The sequence below is a fragment of the Falco rusticolus genome, chromosome 4 (assembly GCF_015220075.1).
Source record: "Falco rusticolus isolate bFalRus1 chromosome 4, bFalRus1.pri, whole genome shotgun sequence".
Lineage (NCBI taxonomy): Eukaryota > Metazoa > Chordata > Aves > Falconiformes > Falconidae > Falco > Falco rusticolus.
This window is the reverse complement of record NC_051190.1, coordinates 89,803,387-89,821,772: the sequence shown is the minus strand read 5'-3', so window position 1 is coordinate 89,821,772 and position 18,386 is coordinate 89,803,387. Positions and strand designations below refer to the sequence as shown.

Sequence of the window (18,386 nt, the reverse complement as noted above, 5' to 3'; positions counted from 1 at the left end):
AATCTCTCTGTATGTTAGATAAGTAGGCAGATGGAGATCTTTGGATAATCTGAATTAAATCTGTCAAGTGTCATGCTTTAACCCCAGTCAGCAACTACGTACCACACAGCTGCTCGCTCACTTCCAACTGGTGGGATGGGGGAGAGAATCAGAAGACTAAAAGTGAGAAAACTTTTGTGTTGTTTAATAGGTAAAGCAAAAGCTGCACACGCAACCAAAGCAAAATAAGGAATTCTTTCACTGCTTCCCACTGGCAGGCAGGTGTTCACCACCTCTAGGAAATCAGGGATCCATTACATGCAATGATTACTTGAGAAGACAAACAGCATAATTCTGAACATCCCCCATGTCCTCCTTCTTTCCCGCAGCTTTCATTGCTGAGCAAGATGTCATATTGTATGGAATATTCTTTGGTCAGTTGAGGTCAGCTGTCCTGACCCTGTCCCCTCACAGCTTCTTGCATTCTCCCCAGCCTGCTCACTGGCAAGGCAGTATGAAAAGCAGAAAAGGACTTGATCCCATGTAAGCACTGCTCAGCAATAGCTAAAACATCAGTGTGTTATGAAACTGCTCTGGTCACAACTCCAAAACTGAGAACAATATGAGCTAATATGAAGAAAATTAATTCTATCCCAGACAAAACCAATATAACAGTGCAGACAATCCGAGGAGCAGTGCCCTCAAACAGAACAATTAGCAGTTTGGGCAACTCCTTTGCTTTGAAAGCTATTTTATTAAATTCATATAAGAGACAGAGTGAGATCCATCATGTTGATATGAGTACAGTGAATTATCTGCTGCAAGATAATTGATTTTCTGGTTGTACATAGGAAAATATTGGCATGTAAATACAAGGAAGCACCCAATAAAATCTGTATATGGTCACTTCAGTAACTTTCTAGACCCCATTAACTCTTTGTCTTGTTGAGGAATGTATGTCCCTTGACTGCCTGGTGCTTTTTAAATGACTAATGTATCTCTGCCCAAGTAAGCTTTGATTATCTCCAACCATGGAGATTCTATCATCATATCTGCTAGCTTTGGACTGTTAAACTGATCTATGTGATAGAATGATGTACAGACTCGAGAAAAAAAATCAGTTTGTGGGTTATGGGACCTATATCAGGACATACATGTTTGTGTCTATATGTAAGATAGATGTTGAAGGTCCTGTTATTGTAATTGGTGTTCTTAGGCTGCATTCAGTTGCCTAAACAGAGGGTTCTAATGACATTTCTGGGTCTGTGTGATGATCAATATGACTCAGAATATTTCATCTTCTCCAGAAGGTTTCCCATAACCCCTGTGTAATATCTGACAGTCTCTTGCAGATATGTCAGAAAACTGAAGTCAACTAACAAGACACTATACACTGCTGTCTAGGCACCTTGGTTGTACCTCAAAGGTAAGGAGAAAAAAAAATGCCAACCGTGACAGCAGCTATATCATACTGTGCTTTCTTCACTTTAAATTCTTCTAATTTATTCAGAAACACTTTCCTCAAAAGACAAAAAAAACCACTTTGCTTGCCACAAGCTTTAATAAAAGATACAAAGAATAAAGTAATTTTATTGTATATTTATTTAAAAATCAGCAGCACCAAAACTAAACACACACACCAGAAGAAAAATGAACATGCATCACTGAAACTCATAGATAATGTATGAACCTTATTAGTAAAATCAACAGATATTTGCCTTGTACTGTCTGTGCAAAAGAGACAATTGAGTTGATAATTGCAATAGCAATAAGAAGTAATATAACTGCTGGTCTCGGTGCTTGCCAATGCAGGGTCAAAGAGAAAAGAGGGTAAAAGACCACCAGAAAGTCATTCAGCTTACGGTGATAACTGATTGGAAGTGTTTTTGAAGCAGTAACTTATAGCACTATATATTGTTCTGATTTGGGTTCTACTTTCTTCATACTCCTCTGTTATGTACTCTTGAACATTCTTTCCTTAGGACTGAACAAACCCAGTGATGGTGCAGCCATGAAGGCAACTCAGTGATAATGGCAAAATACTGACAGACAAGAGTATCTGCTTTGCTGGGAGGTCAGGACATCCTTGATATGCACCATTCAAAGCCCAAGATAAGCACACAACAAAGAAACCACAATAACAAACCTCCTATGAAAGCAGAAGTCAGCAACACTGTTCCAGAATATGTGGTGTCCTGATACGTATCTACATCGATGATATAAAAGTTACACACTATCTACCCAAGGGAGCTTCTCTGTGTAAGATCTCCCAGACAGACCAGACCCTTGTTTGGGATGCTTGGCTGGCTCTGGACTCTAACACGGATGATCTTCGAAGTGAAACTTTTCTGTCATTGATTGGCTCCACTCCCGTGAGTTGTTTGGTGAGTGTCATACCCATAACACCTCAAACTATATCTATAGGTGTATACATAGGTAAATGTATAAGCTTATACTTGCTTTACTAGTGGTAATTTTGTAGTAACTTACAACATACACTTGCTTTACTAGTAGTAATTTGCAGTTAAGTAATTAATGAAAACAAAGCTTCCATGTCCTTGTGCATTACAGAATCCTGCAAATCCACAATTGCAATCTTTATACCCAACACGGGTCAGGTAATCCTCATAGGTTGTGACCATGACATTAACTGATATCAGAAGAGGGATTCTGTAAATACATATGGAGAAGGCTGTAGAAGAACAACTAAAATGCAAGAGAATAAGGAATGGAAAACACCAAGGTGGGACAGGAAACATGTCACTGAAAATTGTCTTGACTGGGAGATGTGTAAACAGAATTTCAGAAGTGGCAGGAAACTTCCAAACATAAAGCAAAGGAAATCAAGGGACCCTTCACTGGGCTTCTCATGGACACGTTAATGTCCACAGGTATTTTGCTAAAAGGTGCTGAGCAGTGAGTTCAAGACACTGAACAGTGAGCTGAAGATGCAGAGGCATGTGCTTTGAATCTCGTAGTCATGAAAAAAGCCAACAACATCAATGGTTAGAAACTAATCTTAGACCTCTGGCTTTGCAAAAGCTGGAGGCTATACCCTCCCAGTCTCAGAAAGTAATATTATTCAAAAGATCTCTGCACTGGAAGCTGATGAAGAGGAGGTTGATTCTGATATTATAACAATGGGCCTTCTGCCCCCACCTCAGCCACAGTGTTACCTGAGACAGATCCATGTAAGGTAAAACAGGTGCCACTCCAGTGCGCCTCTTACACCATATTAAAGCTGATGCAGTGCAATCTCCTGCCCCTGCCAGACTCACAGGAGGCACCCGTTACCCCCACCTCAGGTTACTACAACCATTGTATCATACAAGGCAGAAGCAGTTAATGCACATGTCCTTAAAATTCAGGAAGAAGCCAACTGAGGATTGACTAGGATGGGTAGCACAGCCCTGCTGTAGCCTTTATTTTTTATCAGAATGAGGCCAATCAAATACTCTTGGGAGAAGCAATATTTTTTTCTAAGCCCCAAAGCAGGGGCTGGACAGAACACCTTTTCTCTATTATCTTAAATAATACACAATCTTAGGCACCTGCAACCTCAATGTTGGGAAGGTGCTAGAGGAAATCACTGCATCTGCTGCTCCATCCCTGTCACAGCACTCTCCAGACTATGAAGCTGCAACAAGGTCTTTTACCATCTCATACCAACATACTCTTCATGCCAGTCCCTCTGCTGCCTTCTCCTCACCTCATCCAGGGCACGGGTTCCCTCTCCTCTTGCTTCTTCCTTGGCTGCTCTCTCTTCATTGGCTCTCAACCACTTAAAAGAACCAGCCACAGCTGCACCTTATCTACATTGACCAACCCGCGGGCCCTGAAGCCAACCCACAGCTGTAAATTATCAATGCTAATTAACCCAGCTTCATTCTTCTACACATCCTTACCTTTGGGAAAGTAATGGAAGGACACCAACATCTAGCCCAGGGAGTTTTGATGACGTCTGAAGTGGTTAAAATTTTTGGAATTTAATATATAGTAAAAGACCTCATATACCTTTGGTGGTAAATGATTTTTCTCATGGGCCCAGGAGCCTCAATGCCCATCATTAAAGCTGGGGACACGCCTGGATTGATCCAGATAACTCAAGACACTATTTATATAACATGGGTCACTGGGAAAGACAAAAGCTCCAAGTATCTATGATAAAGTTGACTCTGCCAAATGGAAGAATGCTGAGACTTATATTGATAGTAGGGACCTTAAATATATTAGGTACAGAAATACTGAACCTGACCATTAGTACTGCATTAAGCATGGGGTGCCAAATCTTTGGATTCAAACCTTAGCAGTCTCTATAGATAAAGTACCAACTGAGGGGTCTGCTGCCTATCACAGGCCACACCTAATTACCCAAAATTGCCTCAGTTCATGTGTGACAGTATTGTATCAGCCCTAAAGACACACCAGGCATAACTACTCTTATTCAAAAATTAGAATGGCAGGGAATTATTCAGAAAACTCATTCCCCATATCGTTCTTCTGTGTGGCCTGTTTGTAAATCTAATGGCACCTGGTGTTTGATGGTAAACTGAATGAAAATAGTGGACCCCTACAGGCTGCCATCTCATCTATCACGTCTTATTTTTATTATAGAGCAAATGGCCCATCCCTGGATGGCTGCTGTAGATGTAAAAGATGTGATTTTCATGGTCCCCTTTAAACTTGGGGGTCAAGAGATATGTACCTGGAGTTGAATTCAGTACACTTTTACCCAATTACCTCAAGGATTCAGACATAGATGTGCATTATCAAATCAGGATTTAGCTCAAGTATTAGAACAAATCCTACTGGAACCAGGGGTAATAGTATATTGATACACAGATGACATTTTAGTTGAAGGGAATTCCTCTGAAAAGGTCCAAAGAATGCATTATCACATCATTGTCCATCTGGAAGGTAAGTGGATTACCATCACTTAAGGGTAAATGACAGGGACCTATACAAATGGCTCTATTTTTAGGCATAACTTACCATCATGAGCCTTTCTCTATCATCTTGCTAAGTTTCTGCAATTAGACAGCAGAATAAAATGTCACAGCAAGAACATAAGCCTCTGGAAAAGCCATTGGTGTTCCCAAGATATGTTCCTTAGTTTCACCTGTCAATAACATCTGCAGAAAACAATATATTGCAGATTTTGAGAGGAAAAAGAGGTAAAACCCCCCATCTGACTGAGCATTAGAAGAATGAAGAATGAATGTTTTCACGTAAAAGGTTTTGGCCATGGAAAGGAAGAATATTATACCTGCACCAATCTTTTTATACATGGAGAGATAAAGAAAATGCTCATTAATTGCTTTCTATGTTCTTTGACGGAATGATACAAAATTGAATACAAATTGATACAAAAAGAGAGAGAAAGGATATCCTTGCAGTTGGAGGAATTGTGCAGTGTGGTCATGAAGGGAGGAAAGGTTGTTAAAGGATGATGAGGAATCTGCTTCAAAAAGGTCTGAATGAGCAGCCAAATGACTGCCTTGCAGGGATTGTCATACCTGTCCCTTCACAAAGGCAGAAGATGGGACTAAAGAATGGATGGACCACACAAAATTCTGTAGATGATTGAAGTGTAAATCTGCGGCATCTCCAAGCTGTTAGCCAATCTTAAAAGCGTAAGGCTTAGTCTGTGATAAAAATCATAAGAAGTATTTACTCTGGCATTTTCTTTGTCTTACTTTTAGCATTCAGAAATATTTTTTTCTGTATTTGAGATTGCTACAGTCATAGAAATGTTGGTGGGAAAGAACTCCAGGGATCTTAACCTGGTATCTAAACAATGAGGTGAACCTTGCCTGCAGGTTTATTTTGGAGGCAGTGGAAAGGAATAGACAGACCCAGAGTGAGTTGCACCTCCTTGTTAAGTCAGTATATAGTATATCTGTGCTGTCTAGCAAAGAAACTTCATTGTGACTATTTTATACGTAAGGCAAATAAATTGTGTCCACCTGCCACAGCCTATCTCCTCTGCTTCTCTCTCCACAAATGCTCTCATTTACCAGCCTTCACTGAATAAGTATTTTTCTTCCCTTTGTGAATACATATACTTTTTTTCATAATTTTGTGCATGAAATAGCTGAAAACAGACAAAATTATTCTCTTTTAAATATGTGTTGCTCAAAGGCATGCAGGAAAGATTAATATATCAGAAAAAACCCAGATGCTTAGGGCACAGAGGAAAAAGCTCATGTCCTCCTAAGACACTCAAGGATCAACCCCTACTGATCTTAGGAAGGCATGTCTTTCTTCATTTGAATGTGGTTTTGTTTGATTTATGGGTTATGAACCTACAAGTGACAGTGGGTAGCATACATGACCTAAAAGGAAGCATATTTGTGGGTACGTGACTTAGGATTCATCACACTGAAGAAAGCAGTTGCAATGACTGTAATGAATATTAATACCCTGTATTAGCAAAATAATTTTCAGGTCTTGCCTTTCTTTGTGGGAACTGAGAGCATTCTTCAAAGGGAAAGGGGGAAAAAAGTGTTCATGCTTTGAATATCTGTACAGTGCCTGTCTAATTGTACCAAGAAAACAGTGGTTGGTAATATATACACTGGAGCTCTCAATCCATTCTCTGCCCAGCCTGTACTGATACTGGGGGTTGCCCTGACCCATGTACAGGACCTTGTACTTGGCCTTATTGGATTTAATGAGATTAGCACAGGCCCATCTCTCAAGCCTGTCAAGGTCCCTCTGGATAGCATCCCTTCCCCCCAGCATGTCCACCGCGCCACTCAGCTTGGTGTTATTGGCAGACTCGAGGGTGCACTCAATCCCAGTGTCCATGGCACTGACAGAGATGTTGAACAGCACCAGTTCTACTATGGACACCTGAGGAATGCCACTTGTCACTGGTCTCCACTTGGACATTGATCCATTGACTGCAACTCTTTGAGTGTGACTCATAGAATCATAGAATGGTTTAGGTTGGAAGGGACCTTTAAAGATCCACTAGATCAGGTGCTCAAAGTCCCATCCAACCTAACCTTGAATTTCACAACTTCTCTGGGAAACCTATTGCAGTGTCTCAACACCCTCATCATAAAAACTTTCTTCCTTACATCTTATTTGAGTATTCTATCTTTGTTATTGAGGATGGCCCACATCAACACCTTTTTGATACCAGGGAAAAAAAAAAAAAGAATATTGAAACATAGCCATATAGCCATACAGGGACTAAACCTTTATTGGATAGCAGGCCTTTTAAATTCTGATGGAGATCTTAGGAACCAGGCTGGCACATATTGAATATTGCATTTGGCGTTCAGCACTTACAGGGAACTAGAATATTGCCATTTGTTTTATATACACAAACACACACCCATAAGACTACTCTGTATCTGTTTCTTGAGACTAGGTTGTTAACAGCTGGGTGTTAAGCAAAAGGAACGTTCAACCTGTATCAGGAAGCTTCCATTCTCCCCCTGGGAAGCAGAATGCTGGAAACTTGAAACAGCTTTTTCATACATGTTATCAAATTAGACTGAGTCAAGTAAGCAGTAACAGCCAGTCATAGTGTAACCATTTAGGCTAATGATGATAATTTGATTGCCTTTGGATATACACAATATTTATTAATTATTTTGTTATCAAATGTCTCATATTCATATGCGAGCATTCTGTGGAAACTGTGGCAATATTGGCAATATTGACAAGGCAAAGCAGTCAAAGCCATCAGGCTGTGAATCATTAATCCTAGGTAATAAGTAGTATGGTGCAATGTGTTAATTACTCAGCTCTTCTTTTAAACATTTATTTGGTTGTTTTTGTTTTTTGTTTTGGTTTGGTTTGTTTTTTTAACTTGGAAGACGGTAATCGGAAAATAAATTCAGCTCCTTTACAGTTTGAAAGTTCCTCTGAGCTAAGATACTGCTGTGTGTTCTCTTTTTGGTAGGTCTCCAGGACACAAAGACAGACACCTCAATGGCTACCAAGGTATGCTTTTTCTACTCTGTTTCCCCCTCTGTTTCCTAATCCCCCTTCTGCCTGCTTCACTGTCCACATGCTATGACACTTGTGTCGTGATTGTTTTTTAAAATGGATGTTCTATGTACTTCATGCTAATATTACTCTGAAAAGTATTTGTAAGGACTAACTTCAATTATTTGAGCCTTCCTCTCTAGATGATAGCTAAAGAGGAGCCTCCAGGACATGAATCAGAACAAGGGTAGGATTCATCTCACCTGACTTTAAGCATCTGCATTATAGCTTTCTACATATGAGCTAGTCAGGAATGCATTTCACAGTGGAGTTGAACAGGCATTTGAGGGGTGTCTGAAGTATGGTTTAGGACTGGTACTCTGGAATTGCTTCTTGCTCTCCTCTGATGTTTAAGGATATTCAGGAACTGCAGATTTCAGGCTGAAGTTGAAGTGAGGTGAACGCTGCTACAGGCATATACCTGATCTATATATACAAACCTAGGAAAGCTGTATTTCTTTAGGCTACTGTGAACATTAGTTCCAAGTTAGAAGGTTTTTTTTCAACTGAAAAAGACACCATTGGCTCAAGGAAATCAACTGGTGTATTTAACTGAATTTGATAAATTCCTTCAACACAAAAGAGTATTTCAGACTTGCAGTTACTATTATGAAAAAAATGCTAACAAGCTGTCACATGAAAAGGGGGTGGGGGGGGTGGGGGGGGTGTAGATTTTCCCAACACCGGGTTTTTGATCTGTCTACCAGTGCCCCAGGAAAGCCGAGACCCTTGTGCCCAACCAGTCTGTCAGCATCCCATTACAGGGACCCTTCAATGAACAGTCCCGCTGGATCAGAGGGCGATCCGACTGACTTGTTCAGGGAAACACACCCAACAGCATCACGGGGACCCCTCAGCTTTATTTGAATGTGTTACCCACTGCTGGCAACTGCTAGCACCCACAAAGGACTCACACCAACATTATATGGAATAACACTCTTCATTATAAGATTTGTGATTGCCGGTTATAGGGACTATCTGCAAAAACAAGCTTGAAATGCTATACAACCAGACTATATGCAACCAAAGCATTAATCACTAATAACAGCTATCACGGGTTAGTTATTTAGCATACATAAAACAAAGTTCTTACCCAATAGGCGTCCCTGTGCAGGAGAAGACAGGTTCAGCCTATCAACTGATCCCAGAAGTTACAATGGCATCTTCCCTAACTTCTCCCTTCATTCATTTAATTTTACACTTTTCTTAACTCTCAGGTGGAGCTTGAGTGACTCTAGTCATATATTCTTCTAGTATTGATTGCTGTAAACTTCTCTTGCTTTCATATAATGACATAATTGATAAGAACTGGAAAGCACATGCTTGGTGAAGGGTGGTTGTGTCTTGGAGGTAGGTAACTTTGGGATGGAGATGTTAGTATTATAACAAGATTATAATGGGCAATTAGATGACCAATGGGCAATGACATCTACCACAGTTGTTGGCCCAGCAATGGACATCTCATATATTTTCCATTTCATAGCCCCTATGCAGCTTATCGGCTGTATGGTACCATCAAGTTCCCAATCCTGCAGGGAGCACAGCAGAGCCTGGCCGTGGTGTCTCCACTTCCCTCCACCCTCCACTGCTCCTCTAGGATAGCAGGTGGTGTGGCTTAGAAAACCATGGGTGGAGTAGATTCCCTGCGTGCCCCTGTATTTTTCCCTTAAAAGGTTGTCATAATACTACAACTTCTATTGGGTCCTAATTTTCTATAATTTCCCCCCTCCAAGTGATTTTCCCACGTAAGTAAAACAATGTTTCCTTTTAGAAAATGGACTACCTTGTTCAGTCAAGAGTTTGAGGACTTTTTAACCTGGAAGAACTGAAATTTTTGCTTGTGTTCCTTCCCCTTTGCTTTGCTTATTAAGTTCATAAATACTGCCTCTTTCATCACATATTTAAAGTGTAGTACAAAAATTAGTTCCCTGATCTTCTTTACAGTGTTGTTAGGTGTTGACTCAGAGTGAACACTGGCTGGTCTGTAGAGAGCTGGGTCATCTGTATGGATCCCATATATTGATTTTCTTACAGAGAGAAATATTCTTACCCTGAATGTTTCACTTTGTATGCCAGGATGAGAATGAAATCCGTCTGTCTCATGCTCTCTCAGAAGGCGAGATAAAAGCCACTCAGAAGAGACAAGAAAAAGTATTGATGTGTCTGAAAGACCTTGGGATTCATTGTGACCAGGTAAGGACTGACAGTCCTGTGAAGGAAAGAAGGATAACGCTGCAGTGATGTGAATGGCACATAAGGTGCCACGTGAAGTGAGGTCCAGTCCCTAGGAAAACTACATCTGTCATCACAAGTTTTCCAGTACAGGCTTTCTGTCCACTGCTGGGAAAAGGATTCAGGCTGGGAATTCCCAAGAAGAAAAAAGGGAGCAGGACTCTTAATTTCCAGTGGAATTCCCAACGGCAATTCCTAGATCTATCAGCTAATGAATTAATTAATCAAATTTCCCTTGCATATGTTTATATACATGCATAGTTTTATAAATTTATACATATGTGTAAACATGAATATATATGCATCCTCTGGAACACACACACAGTTAACCACCTGACAGTGTTTGTATCTTAATAAGTGTGCACACACATCTCTTCCATCTTTGCATTCTTGTGTACACATTCTTCTCTATGTTCCAGCCTTTTCATCCTCAGAAGTACACCATCATGTACAATGATACAGGAACACTGGCCCCTATGCTTTTTCATATGCTGTGAACACAGGCATACGGTATAACTCTGCACACATCTTTCTTTGACTCCATGCTGATTTTATCCTCACAATATGCGCGGTGGGTTGACTCTGGCCAACAGCCAAGCAACACAGAGCTGCTTGCCATGGGACAGGAAGAAAATGGAAGGAGGGTGACAAGAGTCATGGACCAAAATAAAGACAGTTTAACAGGGAAAGGAAAAGCTGCAAAGATGTGTGCACAGGCAAGGGGATGTATCCACTGCTTCTCATCACTAGGGAAGAGTTAGCCACTTCCTGGAAAGTAGGGTCTAAGCATACATAACAGTTACTTGGGAAGACAAATGCCATAACCACAAACATCCCCACTTCTTCCTTTCCCTGAGCTTTTACTGTTTAGCATGATGTTATATGGTATAGAATATCCCTTTGGTCAGTTTGGGTCAGCTGTGCCCTCTCCCAGCCTCCTGCCCACCTCTAGCCTACTTACCCAGAGTGGAGTGCAGAGTGGGAAAGGGAGAGCCTTGATGTTGTGGAAGACTGTTCAGCAAGTAAAAACATTTGTGTGTTATGAATACCTATTCAGCCACAAATCCAAACCACGGCACCATATGGGCTGCTGTGAAGAAAGTTCACTCTGTTCCAGCCAGGTCTGGTACTGCTCAAGGTTTGAAGCTACAGCACAGAAACATAGCCACAACAAATTTCACTACCAGGCAGATAAGCGATAGCACAACACAAAGGAAAACCCATTCTGTGACTGTAATGTGAGGGGAAAAGAGAGATTATGGAATGTGTCTTAAAGCAAGGAAGCAGATCAGGTGAGAATTGCAACAGCCTTTATGCCTGTCTATTTGTTAAGCCTTTGCTCCAAAAGAAATATGCTTTCTGTCTTCCATTCCCCAGAATAATGTGCCTAATATTGTTGTTCTGGGATCAGGCGGAGGCCTGCGTGCCATGATAGCCCTGCTCGGAACCTTGGTCGAGCTGAAGACACAGAATTTCTTGGATGCTGTGCTGTATTTGTGTGGGGTGTCAGGATCCACTTGGTAGGTGCCCGTTGTCTGGTGTGATGATGAATGTTTTCCCTGCTCCATAGATTAAATAGCAATTCAACACTCATCACTGTTCAGAACTTTCTGCTGGGCTCACAACAGATGAACTAAGTGGTAGATGAGGTATCTTCCTGTGTAATGGTGGGAGGCACAGGGAATATTTGTGACATTAACTACAGTCCAGAAAGACTGACCTTTCATCCCCAGAGAGGGAGAAACTAGTGCCTTGTTGGGGAGAAGGGTTCGCCAGAGTCAAGAAATTGCTCAATATGAGTTATGCATCTTGCTCAATTTTATTAGTTTCTAACACTACTTATATAGACTCGATACACATGCATATTCGTAAAGCAAAAATATAATTGGTTATTAGTCTCTAAGCACGTGCGGCTCTCACACCCCTAATTATCATGTCTAAAATAAGCATTCTATCCATGTAGCTAATTGTGTCGCTATGCTTCAGCCATGTAGTTTGTTACTCCCTATTTTCCCCTACTGCTCCCTATCTTTCTTGGCCCTGCACCTGCTTTCCCAGCAGCTGTATCTTGTTACAGCCACGGCCTGTTGGCACAACATAATTACTTGGGCTCAGGATTCAAGAATAGCTCAAGGCTACCTTTCTTGTTAACTTCAGCACAGCAACTTCAGTACAATTCTGGTTACAGGCCTATTCTAATACCAGGCCTGGATTGTGCGGATCTTCAGAGATTCTAAGGCCACGCTTCTGCAGCCATTCTTCTACAGTGCCTCTCAATGGTGATTCAAATAAAGACCTCACTTGGCCATTTAGTCTTACCTTCTGGAGGAGATGATTCCCCCTGCTCACAGGCCATGAGAGGCAGAAAAGGGATAAGCAGCCAGGAAAGTATTGAAAACTTCTAGGTAACCTACTGCTCAGAAACACAAGGACTTGTTTAAATAGAAGCTGTGGTATAGTTAAGAGGAGCTCGTGCTACCAAGCTACATCTCTCAAGTGTAGGGGAATGAATCAGGTGCCTAAATATAAATACTTAGTACCATTTCAGTACTTAGCCAACCCCCTACCAGTCTGGAAGAGCACTGGGCTTCCTGCACATATTGCATCGAATCTGTCAAATCTGTGGTGATGTGACTCATCCTTGTGGCAGGTTAAATGGCAATATATATGTATGGTTATGGTCTTGAATGTTTATACCTCATTTACTTTTTTAGGCTTACCTTATACACAAGAAACAATACAGAGAAATATACAAAAGAAATACACAAAAGAAATGACATTCAGGAACATGAGCCATTTTCCCTTAAGGCCCACATGTAGCATGTCAATAACATGCCAAGATTGTTCATTACACTGAAGTGACTGTGAAGGAAGTCTAGCTTATAGGTCACATACGGACGTCTGCCCTGAAAGCACAGAACTCTGTCTGACTCTAGCACTCCTAAATTTACATGTGTCAGTATGTGTATCTGTATGTGACATATACACCTCTCCTTCCATTTTACTTAAGGCGATAGGCTTACGTTCTTTGAAGACAGACTTCCAGTGACAGTTTAGATGTCCTAGAAGGAAGTCCAGTCTGTTTTTCAAATGCTGGTTCAAGAGGGCAAGTCTGCCACAGACCCTAAGTTATTGCTGGTCAAATAAGGGTAGAAATCTTGCATGCTTTAGGCCACCTGAACTGTCACTGTCTGTGATTAGGTACCATATGTGGTGTCTGCAGTAATCCAGAATGCCTCCTTCCTTAAACAGTCAGACACATGCTGCTCTAGATAAAGAAGGTAATGCTGTACACCTTAATTTATACCTGAATTAGGTTGTGGAGTTGGTCTTGGAACAGAGTGAGCCTTTACATCTCTGCAGTTAGCTAGCATGAGCTGAGAGCTGTAAGTTTAGTATGAGATGATGCCACTCTTCAAGTGTACCAGCTTTATTGGTCCTAATAACAGACCAAAAAAATGTCAGAAGTCTTTAGTGCAAAATGATGACATGATGTAAATCATTCTATGTGTTTACATTTGTTCCAAGTTCTTTGATGAATTATCTGTGTCTTGGCAGATTTCGTATATTCCCCACTAAAGCCTTCTGCAAAACTGTATTTCTGCAGCAATTTACCCTTAATATATGACATGTAGCCAGCTGAAATTCAGCTTCAGGTCATCTAACTAATTAAATGACATTATCAATAAGTAGCTGGGAAGTAAGTGATCAGGGAATAATGACACCTTCCTATGATGTAAAGTGCCTTGTTTTTGTAGAAGCCTGGAACTTGTTTTTCCTCCCATACATTTTTAAAGACACTCCTGTGTCTGCATGCAGATTCAAAAAAAAAAAGTAAAGCCCCATGCACTTTCCTCTGTGGTAGAGATAGGGCTTTTCTTTCTCTTTAAAAGGTGCATGTCCCTCCTGTACGAAGATAGGAAATGGTCAGAAAATTTGATGTCCTTGGAAAAGAAACTGTGCAAAAACCTCAGTGATTTCCCCTGGCATTTTATGAAAGCAGAAGAATACTTACAGGAGTCATCAAGAGATGAACTTTACTCACTCACTGACTTCTGGGCCTCCTGTCTTGTATACCAAATACTGAAGCAGGTAAGAAGTTAACTGCAAACACCTTGGGAGTGTTTTGAAGATCTCAGAGTAATTACAACTAAATTTGACCTTAGTGGGTGGGTTTTTGAGGAGTTGTATAAGTTGAAGCAATATTTTAGAGCACAACATCTTATCTCTAGGTGTGGAAAGGTAGAAGTGGTTAATCCAACTCCTTGGTTAATTCAGTCTCCTAAGTGGAGGTGTTCTCAGTGCTATAGCAGAGGGGAGGGGCATTTTATGTTCCTTCAGAAGTCTATACTTACCTTGCAGTTTGATGAGCATGAGCTGGTTGACCACAGGGAGGCCTCAGAAACTGGAATAAACCCTTACCCAATTTATGCAGCAGTGGATAAGGAAAAACTAAGTGAAGAAGGTGAAAACTTTCCAGGTAAAACAGGGGTCCTTGTCTAACTATCTTAAATACCATGCATTAGGTTCCTTTAACTTAATGGCAGGCATAAACTGTGCTGACATCTAATCATAGCTCATCAGCCTATGTCTTTATTTATAGGTAATGGAGAAAAACATGCACAACCAGGGACTGAATCACATTCTGTAAAAGTGGCTTTCATGTTTGGATAGGGTGGGGAATCCCTTGAATAGAATGGGCTAAACAGATTAAATAAAAAGTCAATAAAATAGACATCCAAAATGTAGAAGCCTGAATAGAGGCATTTAGTGCCATCATAGATTTCCTTGGCCACCATCTGAGTTTTCAGCAGGGTGCAGATCTCTTGTAAATGCTCTGTAATATTCATCAGCCCTATGTGGAACTCCAAAATAATCCAGTGTTTCTAAAACTAGGCAACTATATCCTTTTTCAGTAGTTAGGGAGAAGGCCTTCGCATGGAGAAGTTTACTTTCAAGCAACCACTTTTACCCTGTTCCATTAAACTGACTTTTCCTTCAGTACAATTTAAAGCTCTTACTGCCTCTCCTACCCCTCCTCACACAGAGGACAGATCACCTCCTTCCACTTAGCAACTGTAGGCCTTGATTTAAGGTGATGGGACTTGATTTTGCAAGCATAAGCTGGCCTGAAATTGTGATAATCCTGGAAGGTCTGAGTGAGAACTGGGAACTTCATTCTGAAGGGAACTGTAATCAAGGAAGGCATTATGAAAGAAAGAGTAGGTGGCTTTGCAGCTCAGACAGGTGCAGGATAGTAGTCTCAACCAACAAAAAGTTTCACCATTGCTATCAAATTTTATTTTCCATACCTGTTAAAATAATTGATCTCTCCCTGGAGCAAAAAGACTCCATTCAGTTGTCCACACAGAGGCCTGTGGTTCTGTTTGAGATGCCTTATCATACTCTGCCTACTTCACCTACCTTTCTAAAACAGTATGAGTATTATTTCAGTCCTGTGTCATAGCTGTTGGCCACATGCAGATGACTCAGTTCACTGTAGGTCCCTAGTACCATAGGTTCCCAGTTACGTATCTTGGATATTTGACTCAGGACCAGTCTCTTCATCAACTCTAAATAATTTTAGGGCAGGTAGGTTGTGTGAACAGAATGACTTTGTTGCCTGTGCATAAGCATCAGGAAGCCCTTGAAACACCTAGCACATCTGGGAGATCTGCACAGAGCTGTACAATATGACATATGATCTGTGGGAAACCAAGACACTTTTGGTGTGACAGCTGGAGGCCAGGGTGGGAAGGATACAAAGAGCATATCAAAGAGTAGGTGGTGGCATGCTCACAGCTTAGTTTATTCCCCATATGTCAATTCATCTTCTGACAGCTAAAATCAGGAAATTTTAGAAAGGAAAACAACCAAAATGCTATTTTGGGACAGTGAGGTCAACTATGCTTCCAAATGACAAAGTGACAAAGCTGTTTGATTTTTTTCAGGGACCTGGTTTGAATTCACCCCACATGAGAGTGGATATACTGCCTTGGGTGCTTTTGTGAGTACCAAGTACTTTGGAAGTGAATTTGAGAAGGGTAAGATGAAGAAAAGGGCGAAGAAGAAACCCATTTGTTACATGCAAGGTGAATATTCCTAGTTCTGTTTTGTAGAAAAAAATGCAGGTTTATCTATTCTGTATCTTTCTGTAAAGAACAGGAATATATCTATTATTCCATGAATTCATGCATAATAGAAATGAATTCTAAAGAAGTTTGTCTCACTTTAAGCATGCAAACAGGAGCATCTGAATGCCTCTCTACACTCCACTGTCTACATTGACCAATTTTATGTGGTTGGTATGTGAAGTTAGAAACCTACACTGCAGATTACCAAAGCTAATATAATAATTATATTTAGTCCCAGACTGGATGTCTAAATGTTCTGTAATCTCAGCATGTTCACTTTACAGGGAGAGATGCTTCTCAAATTAGAGACATCCTACTGTGAGGACTGGTAGTCCCTATTTTGCGAATTTGTTTCGCTCTGTTTCAGGCCAGGTCTGAAGTTCTTTCATTTGCTACCTAAGTGTTACAGCTGCAGATTTCCTCTCACTTGTCTGTGACACGGCTAAACATATCTGGCATCCTTAGACACATCTTGTGCTCAATGACCCCAATCTCCTCAAAACATACCCTTGGCATCATGCTATAAGGGTGGGGATGGGAAACAAGGTAAAAAAAAAAAAAAAAAAAAGAAGCACTCTAGTTCCTACTATTTAATTTATTCAGAAGGAAAACCAAATAAGCACAACACAACCATGAAGAGTACTTATGCCTCCAGGTTTATGTGGGAGGCTGACCCAGGGAAGTGCTCGAGCAAGTGTACTGCAGTGTGAGAGTACCTGATGGTTGCCATGGGATTCTAGACTTGTGTAACGTAAAAAGCTGGTCTACAAAAAATGTGTAGATCTAGCAGGAGGAAGAAGGAGTAGTCTCAGGAGGTGTGTAATCCTATCAGTAGACAGTAAGTGAAAACTAGGCAAAGGAATTTTAATTTAGACATCAGTTTAGATTTTGAAAATTAAGACAAGCATACTATTGAAAGGCAAACTCGGATTGAATTCTTAGTGAGACTATAATAAAAGAAGCACTTTAAGCACATTCTCTTTTTTATTTCAGCCTTATGGGGGAGTGCTCTTGGAAGCATCGAAGAAAATCTAAAGTTTATACGAGGTACTACATCTTTCCTGTTGCCAGTATGCTCAAATCAGTTGTGGCACCAGCTGAAATTGAGCACATACTTCACATTACCATCAAATAATCTCTGCAGTCCTCTAGTTCCAAACAGAAATACAGGTAGCTAGAAAAACAGAAACTCCACTGGTTCTCCATTTGTCCTTCTCCCAGCATTCAGCAGAATCCCAGGAAAGTTTGCTGATCATAGTTTGAAATACATCTATGGAGACTGGCAAGAATGAAAGCAGATTCTGTGATAAAAAATTGAAATATTCATCAGTTTAAAGAACAGTTAAGATAAAACATGAGAATCATTCAGCCTAGTGTCTATTTCCTCATGTGAACTCTTCCAAGAACACAGCTACCAGTGGGAGCCTATAGATGCAGCAGTTTGCACAGCAGCTCATGCAGCAAGGTACACAGAAGGGGGCCAGCAGCTCTCCTGAGGACAGCATCCACACCCTCAGCAATCATGGTTCTGCATTACACGGTATGGTCTCCAGCAGCTGTTGCAGTAACATTCCCTGTAATGTCAGAAATCCTCATCAAATGGAGCTACAAAAGAAAGCTGCAGCTCTGCAGGTCTCAGGCTGCAGGGAGTGCCTGTGGTCTTTTGCTGAGGCTGCAGAAGCAGAAGGTAGTCTTGCAGCTTGCAGGAGAAGCGTGCTTGTTGAGATCTGTGTCTTAAAGTAAAGGATCTGTAGGAAGATGTCATCAGACTTCACAGCATCAGCAATGACACGAAAGAGGTTGGCCAGATCTTATCCAAGACACTGCAGCTTGAAAAGCCAAAATTCCAAATGTATTAAAGGAGTGCTCTATGCATATCAGACTGGGAAGTGGACACTGTTGCAACACCAAAAGCTGAAAGCTGGTGACTTCTGACACCAGGAAAAAGGCTCCTGCTCCACCTGAAGATCTGCAATTGTGGAATACATTTAGTAGGCTCAGAAAAGATGAGGGACTGCAAGCACAAGGGACTGAGAG

General features: G+C 40.9%; 1 protein-coding gene across 1 annotated transcript in view; it reads left to right on the top strand.

The window, feature by feature from the left end:
* Nucleotides 1-1,322: 1,322 nt before the first annotated feature.
* The window catches only part of PLA2G4C (phospholipase A2 group IVC), a 30,883-nt gene continuing 13,819 nt past the window's right edge, over nucleotides 1,323-18,386 (top strand). The window contains exons 1-9 of the mRNA XM_037386647.1: nucleotides 1,323-1,405; nucleotides 1,962-2,363; nucleotides 7,898-7,938; nucleotides 10,060-10,176; nucleotides 11,593-11,735; nucleotides 14,109-14,307; nucleotides 14,578-14,695; nucleotides 16,167-16,307; nucleotides 17,343-17,396. Of these exons, the coding sequence (XP_037242544.1) occupies nucleotides 7,927-7,938; nucleotides 10,060-10,176; nucleotides 11,593-11,735; nucleotides 14,109-14,307; nucleotides 14,578-14,695; nucleotides 16,167-16,307; nucleotides 17,343-17,396 (784 nt within the window). The 5' untranslated portion in view covers nucleotides 1,323-1,405; nucleotides 1,962-2,363; nucleotides 7,898-7,926. The remainder of the gene's footprint in view (nucleotides 1,406-1,961; nucleotides 2,364-7,897; nucleotides 7,939-10,059; nucleotides 10,177-11,592; nucleotides 11,736-14,108; nucleotides 14,308-14,577; nucleotides 14,696-16,166; nucleotides 16,308-17,342; nucleotides 17,397-18,386) is intronic.